Source organism: Cyanistes caeruleus, chromosome 2 (assembly GCF_971803275.1).
Source record: "Cyanistes caeruleus chromosome 2, bCyaCae1.hap1.1, whole genome shotgun sequence".
NCBI classification, from domain to species: Eukaryota; Metazoa; Chordata; class Aves; order Passeriformes; family Paridae; genus Cyanistes; species Cyanistes caeruleus.
In genome coordinates, this window is record NC_141702.1 from 120,536,099 (window position 1) to 120,558,825 (window position 22,727).

Here is a 22,727-nt window from a genome sequence, read left to right on the forward strand (position 1 = left end):
TCCAGGAGGGATGGAAAACTCCAGGTGACAAAATAAAGTAAAGGAAAATCAAATAAAATAAAGTAAAGTAAATTCAAATAAAATAAAATAAAATAAAGTCAAATAAAATAAAATGAAATAAAGTCAAATAAAATAAAATAATAAAATAAAATAAAATAATAAAATAAAATCAAAAAATAAAATAAAATAAAATAAAGTCATAAAATAAAATAAAATAAAATAAAATAAAATAAAATAAAATAAAATAAAATAAAATAAAATAAAATAAAATAAAATAAAATAAAATAAAATAAAATAAAATAAAATAAAATAAAATAAAATAAAATCTGTATGCAAAATAAACAAGGTAAAACAAAATAAAATACAAAACAAAACCAAACTAAATATAACCAAATCAAACAAAATAAAACCAAACCAAACAAAATAAAATGAAATAAAATGAAATAAAATGAAATAGAAGAATCAGCCTTTGGAGGAATACTCTGGTGAAGGAAGAGCTGGGCTCGGACATGGCTCTGCAGGTCACTGGTGTCACTGGTGGGCAGCGGGGGCTGTGCTGGGGCCCGACCCCAGGGGCAGAGCAGTGTCCCCACCCCGGGCAGCTCCTCTGCTGCTCCCTCAGGGATGCGGAGAGGTTTTTCTCTTTTCTTTTTTTCTGGTTTTTTGAGCAGGGGAAGAGAAATGAGGCGCAGGGGCAAAAGGGGATGGAGGCGCCAGGAATTCTGCCCGCCCGCTGGGAAGATTGCAGCTGAGTGGGATTTGGGTGGCGGTGGGTGCGTGGGGATTGGGGACCCGTTTAACTCCCGAGCCTCGCCGGGCTCAGAGACTCAGCGGGGAGCACAAACTTTAAAACTCTGCAAAACTGCGCTCGCTCTGACCTCTTGTCTTTCCTTTTTAACCATCACCACGGAGCCGCAGGTGCCTGGTGTCCAAAGAGATCGGGGAAAAGACGGGACTTGAGAAGGGAAGGGTGCGGTCTGGGGGGTGTGGGGTACCCCTGGCTCCCCAAAACGGGGCTCGGTCCCCGCAGAGGGGAGCCCGGAGCTCTCACGGGCAGCAGCTCGGGAAGCGGCCGGAGGGAGGGAGCTGCGGGTGCCGCTCCCTGAACGCACCGAGTGTTTTCCGTGTCCCCGCAGGGCCGGCCGCGCATCCTGCGCATCCCCCGAGCATCCTCCGAGCATCCCCCGCGCATCCCCCGAGCATCCCCCGAGCATCCCCCGAGCATCCCCCGCGCATCCCCGAGCATCCCCCGCGCATCCCCCGCGCACGGGCTCCGCCGGGCCCGGGGCAGCGGGGTCAGCTTCGGCCGCGGGGTCCGGCCCGGCCCGGCCCCTCAGAGACCCCGCTCAGCCCCGGGAGCGGCGCCGCGGAGCTGCGCCCGACGGGCGCGGGGTTCCTGCAGGAGCCCCGCAGCCTCTTCCCGGGGCTCGGGCTGCCCCGGGGGAGCCTTTCGTTGTGCCAAAACCAACGAACGAACCAAGAACGACCGAAAAAGCCCCAAAACACAACCGCAAACGAAACGTCGGCCCTAAAGGGGCCCGGTCCGGCGGGGGTCCCCGCCGGTCTCGCACCCCGCGGCAGCGGCTCCGAGGGGCCGGGGCCGGGGCGGGGGGGAGCAGCCCAGCCCCGGGGCTCGGCCGGCGGAGGGGCCGGCGCTGCCCGGCTGCTGCCGTCGGGGCCGGCCGGGAGCCGCAGCGGCCCGGGACGCTCTGCCCGGGGGCGGCCGCGCACGGCGGAGCGGGGATCGGGGGAACGGGCAGCTACTTACGGGCGAGGGCGGCGGGGCCGGGGCCGCTCGGAGCCGCTCCGGCGCTGCCCCGGGGCGGCCGGGCTTAAGAGCCGTCGGGCGGGCGCAGGACAATGGCCGGGAGGAGGGGGCCGGGGCCGGGGGGAGGCGGGGAGGGGCCGGGGCCGCCCGCCGCCGCTCCGCCCCCCCGCGTCTGGCGTAAACCCGGCGCCGGGCTAAAAGAACCGGCGAGCTACCGGCGCCCGGGGCTGGTGGCCGCCGCCGCGGACGGCTCGCCGGTGCCGGCGGCAGCGCCCGGCCCGGCCCGGCCCGGCCCGTCGCGTCCCGCCCCGCCGCGCCATGTCGCTGAGCCCCAAGCACACGACGCCCTTCTCGGTCACCGACATCCTCAGCCCGATGGAGGAGAGCTACAAGAAGTTCGGCGGCATGGACGGGGCGGGCGGGCTGGGCGCGCCCCTCGGGCCGTACCGCCAGGCGCCCGTGGCCGCCGCCGCCGCCGTCCCGCAGCCCGTCCCCGCCGGAGCGGCCGCCTACCACATGCCCCACGGCGTCTCGCAGTTCCCGCACGGCGCCGTCGGGGGCTACTGCAACGGCGGGCTGGGCAACGTGGGCGAGCTGCCCGCCTACCCCGAGGGGATGCGGGGTGGCGCGGCGGCGGGCGGCGGCTGGTACGGGCCCGGCGGCGACCCCCGCTACTCCAGCAGTAAGTGCGGGCTCGGGGGGCGCGGGGGAGGAGGAGGAGGAGGAGGAGGAGGACGGGGGGCGGCGGCGGCGGCGGCGGGGCGCGGGGGGAGCCGCGGCCCCGACGGGGCGGGCGGCGGCCGGCGCTGAGCAGCCCGTCCCGCTCAGTCTCCAGGTTCATGGGCCCGGCTGCGGGGATGAACGTGGCCGGCATGGGCGGCCTGAGCGGCATCGCCGAGGGCGCCAAGGCCATCGTGCCGCTGCACGCGGCGCCGCGGAGGAAGAGGAGGGTGCTGTTCTCCCAGGCGCAGGTCTACGAGCTGGAGCGGCGCTTCAAGCAGCAGAAGTACCTGTCGGCTCCGGAGCGGGAGCACCTGGCCAGCCTGATCCACCTCACCCCCACGCAGGTGAAGATCTGGTTCCAGAACCACCGCTACAAGATGAAGCGCCAGGCCAAGGACAAGGCGGCCGCCCAGCAGTTGCACCCCGACGGCGGCGGCGGCGGCGGCGGCGGTGGCCTGTGCCAGCAGCCCTCTCCGCGCCGCGTGGCCGTGCCGGTGCTGGTGAAGGACGGCAAACCCTGCCCGCCGCCGGGCAGCGGCACCCCGGGCCCCGGGCCGGCCGCCCCCGCGGCCCCCGCTGCCGCCGCCGCCGCCCACCCGCACCCCGGCTCGCTGGGGCAGGCGGCCGACCTGGAGGAGCTGTCGCCCAGCCCGCCCGCGCTGCACGGCCCCGTGGCCCCCCTGGCCCCCCTGGACTCGGCCGGCGTCGACTACAACGGCGGCATGGTCAGCCCCAACCTGCTGTACGGCAGGACGTGGTAATCGGTGCGTCCGTGCGTGTCCCCCCGACAGCCCCGCTCCTCCGGCCCGCGGGGATCGCCGGCGGCCGCCCCCGCCCCCCCGGGCCCCTCCCGGCCTCCCTTCCAGTTTTTTTTAAGTCTCCCCGGTTTTTGGCCAAGCGGCCCCGACGGCAGCGCCGAGCGCTGGCGTGAGCACGGCTCCGTGCGGGTGGTGGTGTGCCCGCGTGTCCCGTGTCCCTGTCCCGTGTCCCTGTCCCGTGTCCCTGTCCCGTGTCCCGTGTCCCGTGTCCCATGTCTCTGTCCCGTGTCCCGTGTCCCGTGTCCCGTGTCCCGTGTCCCTGTCCCGTGTCCCGTGTCCCGTGTCCCTGTCCCGTGTCCCTGTCCCTATCCCGTGTCCCTGTCCCGTGTCCCTGTCCCTGTCCCTGTCCCGTGTCCCGTGTCCCTGTCCCGTGTCCCTGTCCCGTGTCCCTGTCCCTGTCCCGTGTCCCGTGTCCCGTGTCCCTGTCCCGTGTCCGTGTCCCGTGTCCCTGTCCCTGTCCCGTGTCCCGTGTCCCGTGTCCCGTGTCCCTGTCCCGTGTCCCTGTCCCGTGTCCCTGTCCCGGCCGCCGAGGGCTCCTCCCGCCGGGCCGGGGGCAGCGCGGGGCTCCGCTCCGGCCCGGCCCCGCTCCCCGGCGGCAGCGCAGCCCGGGAGCCCCGGCGCCTATCGCGACAGCCCCGCCACGCCACGATAAACCCCCGAAACGCCGCTCAGCTCGGCCGAATCAGCGCCGTGGGGTGGCCAGAGCGCCACTCCGTTCTCGTCCCCACCCGAGGTAAACTGAGTCGCAGCTGGAGGCGGGAGCCGCGGCAGGAGAGCCCCGGAGCGCCGGTGCTCGGATTTAGGGGAAAAGCCCGTTCTTCTCGTTTATTCAACCCGCGCAGCTCACGAACCGTGCGCGGACGGGGCGCGCGTCCCGCGGAGCCGCCTCGGGGCCCCGGCCCCGGCTCAGCTCCCGCCGGGCTCGGAGCCGTGCGGAGGGGACGGAGAGCCCGGGGATCCCCGGGGCTGGACCCCGCTTCCCGCCGGGATCGGGCTTCATCCCCGCGCCGCTGCCCGAGGAAATCCCGCACGTCGGGAAACGCTCCTCGGGACTTGCCGGCAATTTTTCTTTCCTTTCCTTTCCTTTATTTTATTTTATTTTATTATTATTTTTTTTTTAATTTTAATTTTATTTGAAACAATAAAAGGAAGCCTTGTTCTCACGAGTCGGCTGCTTCGTTCTCGGTGTACGGACTGAAGGACATCCTCAAAATCCCCTTTTTTCTGCCTCCCTCTCGGCTGCCAAGGATTTAATTCTGCGCCTCCCCCGACTCTGCCAGGCTCCCCCATCCTTGGGGGACCCGCTGAGCCCCAGCCCCGGCGGGGCTCCCCAGCCCCGCCGGCCGCTCCACTCCCGCCTGTGCCACGAGGGAACGATCCTGAGGTGGAAAACCGGGATTTTGGCCTCTGCAAGAGCACAGACCCGCTCCCGGACCCCTTCCCAAGCCCCACGCGGGAGCCTGGAGGGGAAGGGGATCTCCACCGTTCTTCTGGGAAGAGAAGAGACCCCCGTCCCCTCCCGGCAGGTGACACACGGGGCTCCCTCCCCGGCTCCCTCCTCTTGCCGCGAGGGAGAATTTCTCCTGCTGGCTCCCCCGGGAAACGGTGCAGAGTGCCTGGGGTGGGACCGAGCCCGGCCTGGTGGGTGCTTTCCTCCTCAAATTCTGTTAAATCCAAGGGGATGTGTCAGGCTCAACCCCAGCCTGGGGACAAAAATTCCTATCGGCAGAGCAGCCTGAGGGGCTCCACGGGGATGCTGCGCCAGGGTGAGCCCCGAAGCAGAGCCCCAGGAGGGGTGATCCTGCAGCCCTGCAGCCCAGCAGCCCTGCAGCCCAGCCCTGCAGCCCTGCAGCCCTGCAGCCCAGCCTTGCAGCCCTGCAGCCCTGCAGCCCTGCAGCCCAGCCCGAGGCGAGGACATGAAGGCCAGGGCCAGCGCACGGCCCCAGCATCGCTCCAAGGGTCGGCGCGGGCAGCGCAGCTCCCGGGGCCCAGGCAGGCTCCCCTCGGGACCACCGTGCCAAGGGATGCCAAGGGATGGAGGGCTGGGCAGAGGGGAGCCTGCAGGGCTGAGCCTTTCCCACACCAGCACCCCAGAATGTTGGCCCAGACTTGTTTTCCTGCCCCAGAAACTGGGAGGGAGGGAGAAAGCCAGCAGCACCCGGCTCCATCCGCCTTCGGAACGCAGGCGACCCACCCCGCTCCTTCCTCCGGCCCGTTCCCATGAAAACTCACCCTCGGAGCTGGGTTTGTCCTGCTGGGAAAGCAAAACGGCTCTTTTTGAGCCCCCAGCCCTTTCCCGGCCTCGGGAGAAGGCCCTGGGGAGGGCAGGCGGCTCCCGGCCCCGGGAACGCCGCATCACAATGAAGGGCTCTGCTCCACCCTCCATCACTTGAAAATAATGAGCCCGGGTCGGTGATTTCTTCCTTCCAAGGTTACACGGGGCTGTCTGGGCTTTCCCCCCTCGCTGGTGATTAACACCTGGACGTTTGGGAAGATGGGAACACCAAGGAGTCGGGGCAAGAGCGGGGCTGGGAACTTCACTGATTTACACAGCAGCCAGAGTTAATGGAAAAGTCCGGAGGGAAAGCTGAACTGGACGCTCTCCTCTCCTCTCCTTTTTTTTTTTTCCTTTAATTAAACAAAGATTTTAAATGCTCTTAGAGAGGTTGGGTGGAATTATTTCCCAACAAATGAACAGGAACGTGGGCACACAGGTAAAAGATACAAACGGGCTCTGGAGAGGGCTGGAAATTCACCACACGCCACCGGCTCAGAATTTCAAAAGCCACTTTATAAAGCAAATAAAAATACTGACGGATTCGGTACACCGACACAGAAAATCCCTAGAAAGAGTTCTAAAAACGAATGGACCCTCTGCCCCGGGCAGCTATTTTAAATTAGGAATCAGACAAACCCACAGCAGCCACGCGTCCGAGGAGCTGAAGTGTTTCACTCCGGAGTCCGAGGGGCAGCGAGGGCGGCACCGCCGGCTGCCTCTGTCCCCGCAGCTCCTGCCATCGGCTGCCATGGCATTTCCAGGCGTTCCCGCAGCCCCGGGGATGCTCTGGGGCTCGGCTGCAGCTCCGGCAGCGCTCCCACCGCCTCCGTCCCTCCCAGACATCAGCAGCCGGCCCGGGAGAAACGCGCGCCTTTAAAACCGCTGCCCGTTTAAAAACTACACGGATGCTGGAACTTCATTCCTTTTCTTTTTTTTTCTTCCCGCCCCCCCCTCCTCCCCTCACCCCACAAATAATAAAAAGAACAAAAGCAAAAATCTCGGACGTTTTCCGTGTTTAAAAACCCGCGGCCGGGAGGCAGGAGCTAATTCCAGCTGTACCTTCCTGCGGGAGGTGGGAGCGGGTAGGGCCTCCCGGGGCCGTACGCCTGCAAACAAACAAACAAAAGCAAGCGTTGGTTTTGGGGATTAGCAGCACGGGTAAACAAGCGGGGCGAGCTCCAGGCGCCACACGGCACCGGGGACACAACATCCTCCGCAGCGAGAGCTGCCGGGGCAGGGCTGAGCGTCCCCCAGGCGGCCGTGGAAGCTCCCAGAACCACGGCATCCCCCGGAGCAGAGCTCCGGACCCCCAAAGGAAGGCGGGCAGCGCCGTGGGGCAGCTCCCAGCCGCTATTTCCACACTTCCAGGAAAGGCTAAAGCTGCGTTTGCTGCAGGAGCGGCGCTCTCCGGCACTCGCTCCCTTTCGTAGGAGGTCAAAGAGCTCCAGATCCCGCTTCGGAAATGACTCCAAATGAGATGTACATTTGTACTTAAATTCTGGCATTTGCTACCTCGAGTATCCAGGGGAAAAATCCACGGGAAAATTTCAGAGCCCCGCCAGAAAGCATTTAAAAAGATTTCCAAACCTGGTACATTGCAGAGACATTGCAGCAAGTTAATTCAAGGTGATGCCCCAACACCAGCCACAGGCTTGGCTTGCTCTTTACTGGGGCATCTTTGGTGCGGAGGGAAAGGGGAAGGGACTGGGAAGGGGAAAGGGAAGGGGAAGGGGAGAAGGGGAAGGCTTGTCTCCAGGCCTGACAGAGCCCAGGTAAAGGACACAGCTTGGCCACATCCCTCAGGAAGGCCCGGCAAGGCAGCAGCGGGAAGGACAAAGCGCCGCTCCGGGCTGGAATAAAAGCGCCCGACACCTGCAGCAGCCCAAGTTCATTCTTTGGTTCTCTGGGAGAGCGGGAAGGCAGCAAAGCCCCGCTCCCAGGGAGCCCCCCAGATCCATGGCAGCTGCATTAATTTTGTAAGCACTCCGCGGCAGTGCGTTTATTAACCTCTTCAGACCATGTTCTGTACGCTGTAAAAAAAGAATTCAGAGGTGAAAGGGCCCAAAGATAATTATTTATGCTGCTACGTGTCACCACTTCCACTTGAATCCCTTTTCAAGGCTTTAAAGCTTTGAAATTTCCAGGCAGCAAGGCCGGATTCAATGATTAGGCTGGCACCCTAAACCCTTTCAGGTACCTTCTCATTTCACTCCAGCCCCGGGGAAATAATGACATCTGAAAGTTCATTTAAAAATGACACGAACGGAAAAAAAGCAACAGAAAATTAAAATCAAAAGCGCACAAACAAACAGCAGAGCTGCAGCACAACTGCAAAGGGAATTTTTTAAGGAAGCAAATTCACAAGATCTGTGCTTTATCGTGAACTCATCACGTACGTGAGCGAAAAGGGAAGGGCTGGGTTTTAATGGTTCCTGCAGCTTTCCAAGCGGGAATAACCGGGATAGCCCCCACAGCAAACCCTGCTGGGAAAGCATTCCTGCTGCCCCAGAGATCCCAGCTGCTGGGCACCAGGGCTGGGGGCTGGCAGTGATTCCTTCAGCAGCTGTATCCTGCCCGGGATGGAGGGCAGAGCAGGGTGTGCCCTGGCACACAGACTTTTTCGAGTGTCCATTTCCCAGACTCATTAAACCCTGCCCAGACTCCAGAGGGACAAAGATCCTCCCTCGATTTTTCCCCCTTGCTATGGATTAGTGCAGCCAGGCATTGATTCCTCTGGCTCTGGAGTTTTGGGTGAACCTGTGTGGCACAGAACGAAACATTTCTGCAATCTGATCCTATCAATGCACCTCATCCAAACCTAAAATGTGTTTTAGAGCTCCAGTGGTTGGGTCAAGATCGAGGCCCCGTTATTTGCTGTGACTGTAACCCACGCTGCTGAGCTCTGCCTCCAGCCACAGCCAGTGCTGGAGGGTTTGTACTGACCCAGGGCACTGGGCAGGCTGGGAGGCTGAAAATTCAACCTAGGGGTGACTAAAAAGTGCCTTGTCCTGAGCTGAATCAGGCCCCAGCAGAAGGCATGTTTCCAGCAGTTTGTGTCTTAATTTCCACCTGTAGGATGGGGCTGGGGGCTGCCACCTCCTCCTCCTCCTCCTCCCTGGGACTGGTCACTGACCTCCCCAAACAGCAGCAGAGCCAGGAGCTCAGCCTAGACACCCAAAATTGATTTAAAGTGAGTGCTGAGCAGTGTAAACATCCACAGTTCTGGTACAACAGCACATGCAGATGATGTTTTATTTGGGATAAAAAACTCCCTAAGCAGAGTCACCTGCTGCTTTCAAGCAGCATTTCCACTCTGGCATTTTCATCACCTGCTGACCAAGGCACCTGTGATTTTGGATGAGCTTCTCCCCTCAGCCTTGCTTGTTTCCCTTTAGCCACACAGAGCTATTTCCCCGTGGGCCACGAGAACCCAACATGTGCACGAGCAGTTTTCCAGCCCACAGAAAGGCAGCTGAGGGGAGGAATTGGGGAGGCTGGAAGAATGGACATTTTCACCTCTCTGGGGGATCCCCAGAGGGCAGGTTCATGGAAGGCTGCTGGGAATGCTTGCCTGGGGCTGCAGGAGGCTGGGCTGGGACACGTTTGAGGGGCGCTAAGGGACAGCCGGAGGGGCTGGCCAAGGCTGGGTGTGTGACACCGCTGTGTCACGCTGTGTCACACTGTGTCACAGGAGCCAGCTCGGCTCGGCCAGCCCATGCCACGCTCCCTCCCCACGGCCCCAGGAGGGGAAGCCTCGGCTGGGAGCAGAGCACAGCATCCCCGTGGGGCCCCGCTTTCCTACCTGTCTGCCCCTGTCCATGCGGTCCTCGGGTCTCTGCGGGTATCCCATGGGCCCCAGCCCCTGGTACTGGGCCGGCTGGAACTGGTTTGGGGATTGCAGCATGCGGTTCCAGGCCAGCAGAGGGGTGGCTCCGGCGGTTCTGCGCAGGGAAAGAACACGGCGCTGGGAGCCCTGCGGCGCACTCCGGCCCCAGCTCCGGGCTGAGCGCGGGCACCGGGAGCAGGGACAGCATCCCGAGAGCCCCCGGGAGCAGGGACAGCATCCCGAGAGGCACCGGGAGCAGGGAACAGCATCCCGAGAGCCCCCGGGAGCAGGGACAGCATCCTGAGAGCCCCCGGGCACCGGGAGCAGGGACAGCATCCCGAGAGGCACCGGGAGCAGGGACAGCATCCCGAGAGCCCCTGGGAGCAGGGACAGCATCCTGAGAGCCCCCGGGCACCGGGAGCAGGGACAGCATCCCGAGAGGCACCGGGAGCAGGGACAGCATCCCGAGAGGCACCGGGAGCAGGGAACAGCATCCCGAGAGCCCCCGGGAGCAGGGACAGCATCCCGAGAGGCACCGGGAGCAGGGACAGCATCCCGAGAGACCCCGGGCACCGGGAGCAGGGACAGCATCCCGAGAGGCACCGGGAGCAGGGACAGCATCCCGAGAGGCACCGGGAGCAGGGACAGCATCCCGAGAGGCACCGGGAGCAGGGAACAGCATCCCGAGAGCCCCCGGGAGCAGGGACAGCATCCCGAGAGGCACCGGGCACCGGGAGCAGGGACAGCATCCCGAGAGGCACCGGGAGCAGGGACAGCATCCCGAGAGCCCCCGGGCACCGGGAGCAGGGACAGCATCCCGAGAGCCCCTGGGAGCAGGGACAGCATCCCGAGAGCCCCCGGGAGCAGGGACAGCATCCCGAGAGGCACCGGGCACCGGGAGCAGGGACAGCATCCCGAGAGCCCCTGGGAGCAGGGACAGCATCCCGAGAGGCACTGGGAGCAGGGACAGCATCCCGAGAGCCCCTGGGAGCAGGGACAGCATCCCGAGAGGCACTGGGAGCAGGGACAGCATCCCGAGAGTCACCGGGCACCGGGAGCAGGGACAGCATCCCGAGAGCCCCCAGGAGCAGGGACAGCATCTCGAGAGGCACCGGGAGCAGGGACAGCATCCCGAGAGGCACCGGGAGCAGGGACAGCATCCCGAGAGCCCCCGGGCACAGCCGGCCGCTCCTCTCCCCGCTCCCCTGACGCTCCTGTGCACCTGTCACCGGCTCTGCCCCGGGACAAACATGTGCCACATGGGATGGGAGCCGGGGCTTTCTTCTCTGAGGGCCCCGACTCTTTCTGGGAGCCCATTCTTCCCAGTTAATTGCAGGTTGCAAATGAATTCTTACGGCGAGCGTTGGGAATCTAGGGTAGGGGCCTTGGCTGCTTTTTCCCATCCATTATTCTGCTCAATATGTCAGGAGGTCTGATCGGGAAGAAACCTTTTCAAGTTCTATTGATGCCGTTTTCAATTGACCACGGTGACCTAGCAACATAAGCACTAATTGGCACGGGCTGACTGACATTTGGTGTACAGTTTAGATGGGAACGCGGATCCGCAGCCATTGTGGCCCGGCTTGCCGTCCCGGATTAGCCACGGCCAGAAATGTCTGCGCTCCCTTCCAGCGCCCGCTGCGACGTGACAATCGCAGAGCGACAGGTACCACACGTCCAGCGCTGTTCGCCTCAAAATATTGAGGGAAATGCTACGGCCCTGATCCGCTTCCTACGGCTCAGGGACAATTCCTGAAAGGACTCAGAGCAGGGGGGGCCTGCAGGACAATGTGATGTTGTGAGGGGAAAAACATGGAGAGCAGACACAGTTAATCCTTCCTGACCCCTGCTGAAGAGGGACTTGGCTGAGCAGAGCAGGGCCAGCCTGGGGGGAGATGGGGACAGCAGGAGCCCTGCAGCCCAGGTTTGGGATTTGGGATGGGGACAGCAGGAACCCTGCAGCCCAGGTTTGGGATCTGGGATGGGGACAGCAGCAGCCCAGGTTTGGGATTTGGGATGGGGACAGCAGCAGCCCAGGTTTGGGATTTGGGATGGGGACAGCAGGAACCCTGCAGCCCAGGTTTGGGATTTGGGATGGGGACAGCAGGAGCCCTGCAGCCCAGGTTTGGGATTTAGGATGGGGACAGCAGGAGCCCTGCAGCCCAGGTTTGGGATCTGGGATGGGAACAGCAGGAACCCAGGTCTGGGATTCGGGATGGGGACAGCAGCAGCCCAGGTTTACCTGCTGCACTATACATCACTCCTCAGAAGGAGCCATGCTGTGGTTAAGGCCAAGATCACTTTACATTTGTGGGGACTAAACTCCCCAAATCAACGTTCTAAGTTCGTACTGGGAATGAACTAAGCTCATGCTTTGTCCATATTTGCTCCTTTTGATTAAGTATTTTGATTACTAACCCTTTTCCCCTCACAATTCCTAGAAAGCAGCCGACTCTCCAGGGAAAAGCCACTGCTGGCCACGAGGAGAGCTGGGAATTGCCCACAGAGCCCCAGCTCTGGGCTTTCATTAACAATCATGCTGCCTCTACAACAAGTGCTGCTGATCAATATCACTGGGGCACTTGCTCCATGCCTAGAATGGGGAAGTTTGACACAAACTCCTTTTAATTAATACTTATCTGGACCTCTGCAGTGCCCAGGAGTGTCAGGACAGGTGGGAGGGACCCCAGCATTCCCTTTACAAGGTGCACCACTGGGTTCAAAAGTAAGAAATCCTACACAGGAGACAGGAATGGCTGGACTGTGGAGAAGCAGCTTCACACTCCTGCTTTTCTCCCCAGGCCTGGGAAGGAAGAGCCAGCTCTGGGAAGGGTGCTGCACCTCTCCACCCCTGAAACAGCACAGCTGGCAGGGACAGGGCTCCATGTGCTGCACCCAGGACACGCCAGGCTCCTGGGGCAGGGCTGGCCTCTCCCCCAGCTCCTTGCAGAAATCCCTGGCTGCTCTCCCCCAGGGCACCACGGCTCCCAGAGCTGCAGGAGGGGGCAGCAGCTGGGGGAACAGCAGCTCCCAGGGAACGAACAGGAAGCTGAAAACACCTTCAACAGGTTCGGACGCCTTTTCCTGCACCAAGTGTCTCTGTGTTTAACCTTCTGCTCAAGCCTCTGTGCCTGCTTCTGTGCAGCAACTCAACATCAGCTCTAAGCACGTTTGATCTGCTCCCCAAATCCAAAACCTTCCGAGAACACGGCCAAAGTGCTCATCCTCCGTGCTGGCGGAGCTGCTCGTACACCCTGCACAGCACAACAAAGGGAAGGCACTGACAAGAGACAGACCTGCAGCAGCCCCTCACAAATACAACTACATAAACTGGATTTAATTAAGGGGTGGGAGTGGCAACTCCCATGGCCCAAGCAGTATTAAAGTTTGCATTAGGAATGAATCTTGCCTTCGAATATTCCACACGGATGAGGCACAGGACAAGGGAGCCAGGCTTACTGCAGTGGGGATCAAAACGGTTGCCATGGAAAGGGACTGTGGAGAGCTCAATAAATTCCCCCAAAGCCCATATTTTCAATGGTGGAACATTTGCAAATAAACCCAAGGGGGGAAAAAAAAAAAAAAAAAAAAGCTGGGTCTCGGAGCAGAAACTTCTCTCCCTCCTCCATAAGCAGAAATAAATGTCATTATTCATAGCTGCCACAGGTAGCCCGGGCTCAGTGAGCCGCCCCAGAGGAGGGGACACATGTAAAACATCCCTGATTACCAAACCATGTCACATTCCTTCTATTCGATGGCACTTATTGGGCTGCAGATTCCATAATCCTTCCCCGAGTCCCTTCTGCATTTAATTCAGTTCAGCCTTAAGTAGTTAAAGAAACTGTTTTCAGTGGCAACTAATAACTACTGACCTACAGTGACACTGCCCTACAATGGGCTTGTCAGGCCTGAAAAACTTGTACCAAAGAAGCTGATTAGGACTTCAAGAGGTTTGTAGCAAGAATCAATGGCTGGTCTGTGCTAATGCTGCGGCTGCGGCGCAGGAATGATAAAAGTGGAACACCATTAGTTATGCCTCATTAAGCTCCACAGCCCTCCTAAAAAGAAATTTGTTTAGCCTGTCCAAAATCTAATGCAGTTTTAAGCTCTCTGTGTTCAATTTCATAGTATCTCAAAAGCCTCAATAAGATAAAGGCCAAAGAACCAAGAACGGTACCAAAGCACCAACAGTAAAGTTAATTTTGAAGCCTGAGTTTTAATGGAAAGTGTTTTTCCCTCCTTTTTTTTTAATACAAAGTACTCGAGCCTTTTAAAGGAAGAAGCCCACGTAGTGGGCTCTCAAAACATCAGTAAATCATGGACATTAAATTAACTCAGAAAACCTGCCGCGCAGCATCCTTCCCACAATTTCAAACCACAATCCTCCAAACAGGGAAGGGAAAACCAAACACCAGGAAGGCTGGCAGAGCCCAACCCACCCTTCCCGGGCAGGTTTCACATCCCTCCCGCCTTACCTTTGTGGTGTCTGCTGGAACAAGGGCGTGGGACCTCGCCAGGACTCCTGGGGACGCAGATCTGGAGGGCAAAGAGAGATGGCAAAGTGAGAGAGAGAGAGAGCAAGGGCAGCCCAGGAGCTGTGCTGGTCCCTCTGTGAGCCCCAGGGCTGCCACAACAGGTCAGGGCTGGCTCCTCTGTGAGCCCCAGGGCTGCCACAACAGGTCAGGAGCAGGCTGGATGTGCCACAGACACACCCCAAGCCATGGCCTTCTGCTGCCAGCTCGCTTTGGCTCCAGCACCTCCAATCGGCCTGGTAACAGAGAATTAGGAACTGTAATTGCTAGAGCTAGCGTTGGTTCGTGCTCAGATGCTTCACAGGTGCCTCCTCTTGAACACTTGAAGATGCAAAACCTTGTCTGCCACCCTAACAATTCCATTTAGTATTTACATCTCTTACCAGTACATTCATTACTGTACAAAAACCACGGGCACTCAAATACACACCCACCACACACCGTGTCTGTGACCAACAAAGTCAAAATATGGGCCAGTTTCCCTCTGCCTGGGCTAAGCCATTCCATAAAGGCAACCAAAACAATGGCCAGAGCACGGAATAAAGTGGAGGATTCTGTTTTACTCACGTTTAGGTAAATGTAGTTACATTTAGGACGCAAAGGACAAAGAATTCATCAAGATAAAATGTAACTACATTATCGCTAAAGGTAGTAAAGGTGCATTTAAAAGTTACCGTGGGCAGCCATAACCCACTAATAAAAACCTATTAATGAAGCTCTCAGAGAATGGAATCAGACTGAATTAAGCCCTTTAGGGTAAAGCCTTGGCCAGAGCCCCAGAGCTGGCGTGCAGGAGACCACCCACCGGCCCATTGTTTGTGCCACCCAAACCAGCCCCGCACAAAGGCGAGGCAGGAGCAACGCTGCCCTAACGGGGCCCGCAATTAAACGCTTGTTGTCCCTCTAAATAACCTGGTCAGCAAACAGGATAAAAGCAGCAGCAGCAGCAGCAGCAGCAGCTCCTCAATAGCAGGCAGGCAGCCCCCAGCGTCAATCAAAAGCTCCGGTTTCACTGACACCTTTGATGGCTTTCAATGGCCTTCGAGTGGGACCTAATTCCAACAGCTGGTTCCAGCAGCTGGATAATGGCCGGCACACCGACACCCTGCCACGCTGCCAGGGGCTGGGACATGGAAACCCCCGTGGAAAGGGGGTAACACAAAATAAACCAGCCCGTGCCTCTCTCCCAGCTCTGCCTGGGCTGTCCGTGGCAGCCCCAGCGAAGAGAACACCAAATGAATTCCCAGCCCCGGCAGCTCTGCTCTTCCTGGGAGCCTGCTGGGCAAAGCCAGCCCCTCATTCCTCATTGATCCCCCATGCAGGGACATTTATTCAGCTTTACACACCTGGACACACAGCTCCAGCAGCCAGCAGGGATGTGAGCCTGGTCCCACACACCCTGTTACCAACCCAGGCTCCTCAGCTCCTCTCTTCCAGCCCATTTCCAGCCCGAAGCAGGCCAGGGCTGAGGCTGGGGAGGTGGCACTTCCCTGCTGATCAGCCTGGGAACCTCGGGGGCTTCTCCATGCCTGAACAGGCTGCACCCACACAAAGCCTGGATTCTGGAACAGGAGGGCAGGGCAATGGAACCCGCAACGCCGCTTTAGGGGAAAATGTGCCGTTTGTCAACTGGAACTTAAAATGCTTTAAAGCAGGTTTGGGACAGCCCCTGAGTCTCACAGCTTTCAGTCCAAAATATCCTGAAATGGTTCTGTTTCTGATCGTTTCCAAGCTTCACAAACAGCAGCAGCACAGAAACACAGACATCATCTTGTATCCAGCCCCTTCCTCTCCGTGGGAGCGAGGAGCCAGCTCTCCTGCTGTAACCACACCTTTCTGCAGCTCAGTCTGAGCAAGACTTCAATGAAACCATCACATTTACAAGCCCCCCATCTCATTTGTAGGGCTGACGGAATAACCTTGGAGGGAGAGAGTCTGGAGCAGTGAATTGCACTTCACAGAGGTACAGAGCGGGAGAAGGAATGGCAATTAACATTTTCTTCAGGCTGCAAAAACTTAGGCATTTCCCAGAGCTATGAGGCCAAAGAAACTGCCTTGCCTAGCAGCTCCTCAAGTAACAATTTATCTAATCAGGGTGGCAATCAAAGAGAAGATTTTGTGTTTACTGATTGCACTAATCAAAACCGCTTTTCCGAGGCAGCTAATTGACAAGTTTACTGAGTCACAAATCAGATGTCCTGCGCCGCAGGAGCCAAACCTGCCATTCCCAGGGCGCTGCCACCCTGCACTTGACTCCCCAAGTTATCAGCACAGACAATTATTCATCAGCTGAAAATTGGCACATCCAAGGCCAATCAGGGAGCACCGTGAGGAACACCCCCAGCCTCTGGAGGCTCTGGAGGAGGAGATGGCTCCCGGCTTGGCCGTGTCGCCCTTCCGGAGGCTGATTTGCCTGCGGCATGCCCACGGAGAGGGCACGCTGCGGGTGGAAAGCTGCTCTGCATCGGCCCCACTGAACCTGGGGCTTCCACGTGCTGCCCAGCCCCGCCACAGCTCTCTCGCAGCTGGCACACTGGGAGAACCCTGTGTCTGCCATCCGAGAGGCCTTCCCGCTTCTCCCGAGTGCATTTTCCTGAGGCTGAGGGTGCCGGTGCTGTGCTGGAGGCGCGCGGGGACCGGAGGGACACCGCAGAAGGGAAGAACATGGCTGTGCTGCTGGACCTGGAGCAGCTCCAGGGAACACTGAGCAGAACACCACTGGGGACTGGCCTGAGCGCTCGTGGATTCCCAGCCACGGCGTGCAGGAGCCTCACTGCAGCGGGCTCTGGGGAGCTGCTGGCACTCCTCATCTCCACAGCACCGCACACACACAACCCGTAATCAAGGGTGTGTTAGGATCCTTGGGCAGGCAAACATCCAAAAGGCCAATCCCAGCAGAAATCTGGGGCTATGCCACCTGGAGGTGTTCTTCTAACCCGGGTTTAGCCAGCCTGAGTCTAGCTGGTAGAGGAGGAGTTGAGGCACACGTGGTTCATTCGGCATACACAGTCTCAGGTGGGCTGGGCTGGGGGCTGACCCTCCAGCCAGGCAGCAGGATGTGTTTTGGGAATGGTTCTAGGGAGCAACACAGCCCTCATGCTGTTTGATCCATCCTCCTGATGGACACGAGCTGTCCTCGGGCCCCAAATAACGAGGCACTGAAAGAAACGATCTCCAAACTCCGAGTCGAGCAATCAGCTGCAAAGCCCTCACGCCGCAGTCAGCGCAAATGAGAAGTGAGAGTCTAACCTCCTAGGGCAGCTCGGTGTCTCAGCAGAGGAGGAGGAGGAGCAGCAACACAGGCAGTGAAGGGCCAGAGAACACGTCTGCAGCGTGCAGCACTGCGGTGTGCCACGGGAGCAGGGTGCCAGGAGCGGCTCCGGAGAGCGCGGAGCCCGCGCGGTGAGGGAGCCTCGGCCAGGCAGCTCCGCCTGCCTCCTCTGCCTGCTGCTCCACACACCAGCAGCACCGCAGCCTCTGCCTCCCGGGGAAGGCAGCACAGGCAGGAGGCAAGGAAAGCCCAAGCAACTGCTCTGAGGTTTGCCAGGCACGCCTGCAGAACGGCGAGCGGCGCTGCGAGGGGGAGGCAGGCCCGCGTCAAGGAAAGCCTCCAGAGAGTTTTCCAAGGCCAACAGATGGACTGGGATTTCTCCTGCAGCAGTGGCTCCGAGCCTCCTCGGTTAGAAGCAGCCTCTGGCACTGGGGGTATCAGCCTGCAGAGTGCTGCCAGCTCAGCACAAGGGGCGCGGGTGCCGCGAGGACGGGAGCTGGGCAGGCGCCTCAGCTCCAGGGCCGTGGGACAGACAGAGCTCTTTGGAGCCTTTCCCACAGCACAGCAGGCCTCAGCAGGAACAGCAGCACTGCTGGGCTCCCAAAAACCTCCCTGAAACCACGTAAATATTCTCTTGCTGGAGATGAATCTGAAAGCGCGATGCCGGTCTGGTACCTCTGCCTTCCCACTGCCCACGCTCCTCCTCCCAGACCGTACTTCAGCACAGATAAACAAGTGAAGCAGACGAAGAGAGAGGCTGCTTGGCCCGAGGCAGCTGTGAGAAGCAGGAAGCAGAGGGCACTTACTTGACAGCAGTTTGGGGATCTGCTGCTGGCTGCCCATGAGGGGCCTGGCGTAGGGGCTGCCGTAGGCTCCGAGCGGCACGGCGTTGGGGTACATCCCGGGCATGGCCCTGTCCCTCGGCATCGTGTGCCTGTCACGGCGAGAAACGGCCAGGGAGCAGCTCAGTGTGCTGTGCAGAGCTGCAGCTGCCCCCAGCCCAGCCCAGCCCAGCCCAGCCCAGCCCAGCCCAGCCCAGCCCAGCACACACACACACACACGGCTCTGGGGAGCTGCTCCCGGGAAATGCTCGGGTTCCCGAGGGCACAGCTGCGCTTTTCACCATGACTGATGTGCAGGAGGGCTCTCAAACACAGCCCCAGGACAGCCCTGCTTTTCCTTCCTGCAGCCCCCCACAGCAAGAGGTATTTTCTCTTCCTAAAGAGACACTCCAGAGTTTAACCTCATCTGCCACTCTCCTTTAAAACAGTCGCTTCTCTGGCTCTGATAAATGTATGGCTCCTCGCACTCCCCAGTATGGAAACCCATTTAATTTTTCAAGCTTCTTTGTTTTTAAAAGCTTAAAAGACATTCCTGTCTTCATCAGCAGTCTGCACAACGTTCTCACTGTACCCCCATACGACAAGCAAGTTTTAAAAAACCCCAAACAACAGGGAAGTGACTGAGAGCTATTTAGGAGGGGGGAAAAAAAAAAATAAATCAAAAAGCAAACAAGGCATTACTGCAAAATCACTGCAACGTTTTCAGCAACATGGAATTTAAATCTCACAGGCTGAGGTGTCCAACATGGAAAACCAGCACCTGGGCTTGGGCACTCCATGCCCATCCCTTTCCTTTTTTTTAAATTTGAAAAGGGAAAAGGAGGGCAGTCACCCCAGCGAGGCAGCAGCAGCCCCATGGCCTTACCCCAAGGTTCTGAACGCTGACTGGTCCAAATGCACCGGTTTCCTGTCCCTGTTAAAGCCCAGCTGTGGTCTCCAAGGCCTGCCATCATTGTTGGTTTTTTCCCAGTCTCCTGGCTTCAGAACTGGAGCAGGTTTCCTGAGCAGTAAGAAGTTCCATAAATACTTACCGGAGCAAATACACAGACGGATAAATCCGAACTGAATGATTTGAAAGCTGACACTTACTTTGCCCCAGGTAACACTGTAGCCTTGAAAACAAAGTCTTCAGCAAATTGTGGGTCTTTGAATGAGATGCTGGAAGAAAGTATTTGAGGATTAGGTTCATTGCACAATGGAAACAAAGTGAAACAGTAATCACTGCTTTATTACCGTGAAAGCTAAAAGCAAACAGATGAGCAGAATAATCTCACTCTTCCTGCTGGAACTCATGTTTTCCAGGCCCAAGGAAGAATGAAGCCACAAGGAAAGAGAATAATGGTTCTGTGGAACATTCATCCCGAGTGACACAGCCTGAGGAGCGGCACCCTGACTGCTCGTACCACCTCCAAAGACAGGGGGAAAAACCCTTGTGACACAGAAACAGGGGATGGCACAGAACAATGTGACAGTGGCAGATGGAAAAGCCAAACCTTTCCTTTAACTCACACCCACAGGAACTGCATCCCCATTTAGGACATCCCTCCTGCAGCGTCCCGACAAAGCATAACTCAGCATCACCTCTTACTGCTCTGCACAGCTGTGCTGCTGGAACCAAGCTGTGCCCCTCTGGAGATAAAAACTGCACAGATCACGAGTGGCTCGCAGTGTTTTGAGTTGCACAGCCTTGCAGGAAAGCCCAGAGTTTACTGACCTGACTGCAGAGTTCTGTGTCAGGTCCCGCAGCATGGGAACAGGAGACTGCACCACTCTGGAGAAGGGAAAAACCTCTGTCAAAACACCAGGGAACACACTCCTCACCTCACCTCACCACCTGCTGCTCTGCCAGCTAAACCTGCAAAACACTCATTTCAAAGTTATCCTGCTTGTCCCCTAAACCTAGTGCTTCCATAAGCACTGGAGTGACTGAATCCTTATTTCTTAATGCCACCTGTTGTGCAGCTGATGTGTGGGGATTCTCTAGGGTCTGTCCAGGGAAGGCGAGGCCAGAAGAGGTTTCTTGCCCCTGTTCCCTCCAAGAACAACTCTGACTTGGTGATATTCTTCACAACCATGACAAGAATGGAGAAATACCCATTTTCTGTCCAACCAAACCAGTGTTTGCGCACTTGAAGCAAACGGGGCACTGAACACCTGCTTGTGTCCCCGCACAGTGAGAGAAATGAGGGTGTCCCCTGCAAGGTGAAGATTACACTGATCATTCCCCAGGCTGGATGCATTCTCTGGAAGACTAAAAATATGAGTTTTCCTAGTATGTGTAGCTGGGAACAGCCCTGGTTTTAGTGCTGCAGACTAAATGGACGTCTAGGCTATCGGTGCCTGGATTTTTCTCTGATGTAATGCAGATTAGCATATAAAAAGCAGAGTTTTGGGGTTTTCAGGCAATGTGCACTAATGGGAAGTCACACCAGCCCACATTAACATCCACACAGAAGCAGAGAGGCCAAAATGTGACCCTGCTGAGCAAGGCCACTGAGCACTACCGCTTCTATCACCCAGGCCTTGTTCACCTCATAAAACAATAACCAAACGCATAAACAGCAGCCTTCCACAGGCGGAGCGACAAACAAACAAAGATTCCTCAGCAAACAAACAAAAGCACTGGAGTGCTGTAAAAGCCAGGCTGAGAGGTTAAAGAGATGGGGCCAGAGCAATGCAGATTTCACTCGCTGCAGGTAACACAGGCTGCTCCGAAGCCTCAGCCGCGCAGGCGCGGCCGTGCCGGGAGCCCTAACTCGCTCCTCGTGGGCACATGGCAGCAGGAGGCAGCCCTTCAGAGGGGACACTCACTGGTCTGGGAGGACGGCGTTGTCGTTCAGGGTGAGCTTTCCCTGGATGCCGTGGCACAGCTCCGGCGGGATGTCCACTGCCTGCGGAGGAAGGGGTGTTCAGCCGCGGCGCCGCGCCCTGCCCCTCGCCGCCCCCGCCCAGCGAGCGCCACCCACCTCGCCGCTCTTGCTCTTGTACTGCTCCACAATGAAGTCACACAGGGGATGGTGCTTCCCCACAAAGAGAACATCGCCGCCCAGGCTGTTCCTCCTGCCTGCAGAAGGTGGAAAAGGGGCCAGAGCTCAGGGGGAGAGCGAAGGAAGGAAGGCAGCGAACCAGCAGCGCTCTCCCGGTGACGCTCCACACCAGGCAAGGCTCCCTGGGATCTAGGAGCGAGCTTTGAATGCTCCCTGGGATCTAGGAGCGAGCTTTGAATGCTCCCTGGGATCTAGGAGCGAGCTTTGAATGCTCCCTGGGATCTAGGAGCGAGCTTTGAATGCTCCCTGGGATCTAGGAGCGAGCTTTGAATGCTCCCTGGGATCTAGGAGCGAGCTTTGAATGCTCCCTGGGATCTAGGAGCGAGCTTTGAATGCTCCCTGGCATCTAGGAGCGAGCTTTGAATGCTCCCTGGCATCTAGGAGCGAGCTTTGAATGCTCCCTGAGAACATGGCAAAGACGGTGTCTGCCCAGAGCAGGACGTGTGTCCGGGCCCAAGGACAGCTGGCAGGCACTGAAATAATGGGAATCTTGTGGAGAAAGGCTGAACTTAGAACAGAGTAACACTGCAGATACATCAGAACTGATACAAACCAACCCCAAACCCCCCACACCTCCACAGGTTACCCCCAAGAAGCAGATGTTATTTCTGTGCAGCACAGAAACAAACACTGGCCTTTGTAAGATGAACAAGTGTAACAAAACCAATCCGATGAGGATTGCTCTGAGTGCCAGCAGCCCCCCTGAGGAAGGGGCTGCCAGAAACTCAAACCAAGCAAACTTCGAGGACACCGTGTTCATTTGTGGTGAAATTCATAGGTGCCAACAAAACGCCCCAATTCTCCAACAAAATGCCCCAATTCTCCAACAAAACGCCCCAATTCTCCAACAAAACGCCCCAATTCTCCAACAAAACGCCCCAGTTCTTACTCTCTTCGGGAGTGAGGTCAGGGTACACTTCCTCCAGGGCAGCTCTGAGGCGTCGCTCATCCACGAAGGGCAACAAGGCCACACCTGGAAAAAGCAAGCCAGTGTTTCCTCACACCTGTTGAACAAACCCACAACATCCCCAAAACCAGACACCAGCAGGGCAAGCTCTGGAAGGATTCCCTAGCCAGGAAAGAGCTAGAGCACCACGATTCTGAAGTCAGATCTTTCTGTGGCTTGATTCAAACCAAACCTGTTGCGCTCATGCTGAAAACCTCAAACTTTACCTGCAGTGTAAATTACACCCAGCCACAGTCTGGCAGAGCTTGGGAATCAATATTCTCTAAAGAAACAGAAAGCTGCATAAATGCTGTAGCTCTTTTTCCATTCTTTGTGTGCTCCAAAACATTTCTATATTCCCCAAGGTATTTTTGGCACAGTACTAATGAGCCACTGATTGAGCAGAACGAGATCCATTAATTAAATGCAAAGGAGACAAAAGACAATTACACACTGAGGCTGATAAAAACAGAAGAATGATTAATCTAGCTCAGGACAAATGAACAAATCTAGAATGCCTGCTGAAATTACCAATAAGCATTGCCAATCCAAAACCAGTTACTGAACCATAATTTGCTCTTCATACTAATTTCTTTTCAAAGATACACCTGCTGTAAAACACTTGTCTCCACAAGAAGAACCACAAGTTACCTTTGTGACTCGCTGCAGTGTTTTC

The 22,727-nt window shown here is 57.6% G+C and overlaps 2 protein-coding genes across 2 annotated transcripts in view; one reads left to right on the plus strand and one right to left on the minus strand.

The window, feature by feature from the left end:
• The first annotated feature begins 2,086 nt into the window (after positions 1-2,086).
• Positions 2,087-3,252, plus strand: NKX2-4 (NK2 homeobox 4). The gene is made up of 2 exons (XM_086875202.1): positions 2,087-2,450; positions 2,597-3,252. Exons 1-2 carry the CDS (start codon positions 2,087-2,089, stop codon positions 3,250-3,252), a joined length of 1,020 nt encoding a protein of 339 aa, XP_086731328.1.
• Positions 3,253-6,079: 2,827 nt separating this feature from the next.
• XRN2 (5'-3' exoribonuclease 2) overlaps positions 6,080-22,727 on the minus strand; it is a 32,840-nt gene continuing 16,192 nt past the window's right edge. The window contains exons 21-30 of the mRNA XM_086879344.1: positions 21,995-22,078; positions 21,025-21,122; positions 20,870-20,949; positions 19,773-19,829; positions 19,148-19,216; positions 18,924-19,058; positions 18,023-18,150; positions 13,889-13,949; positions 9,390-9,528; positions 6,080-6,693 (exon numbers count right to left, since the gene is read on the minus strand). Coding sequence (XP_086735470.1) covers positions 6,631-6,693; positions 9,390-9,528; positions 13,889-13,949; positions 18,023-18,150; positions 18,924-19,058; positions 19,148-19,216; positions 19,773-19,829; positions 20,870-20,949; positions 21,025-21,122; positions 21,995-22,078 — 914 coding nt within the window. The 3' untranslated portion in view covers positions 6,080-6,630. The remainder of the gene's footprint in view (positions 6,694-9,389; positions 9,529-13,888; positions 13,950-18,022; positions 18,151-18,923; positions 19,059-19,147; positions 19,217-19,772; positions 19,830-20,869; positions 20,950-21,024; positions 21,123-21,994; positions 22,079-22,727) is intronic.

Bases quoted from the DNA above. Each gene is read 5' to 3' on its own strand.
- NKX2-4 (XM_086875202.1), top strand. From the start codon at position 2,087: ATGTCGCTGAGCCCCAAGCACACGACGCCCTTCTCGGTCACCGACATC. The intron at 2,451-2,596 runs GTAAGTGCGGGC...CGTCCCGCTCAG, and splicing joins CGACCCCCGCTACTCCAGCA to TCTCCAGGTTCATGGGCCCG.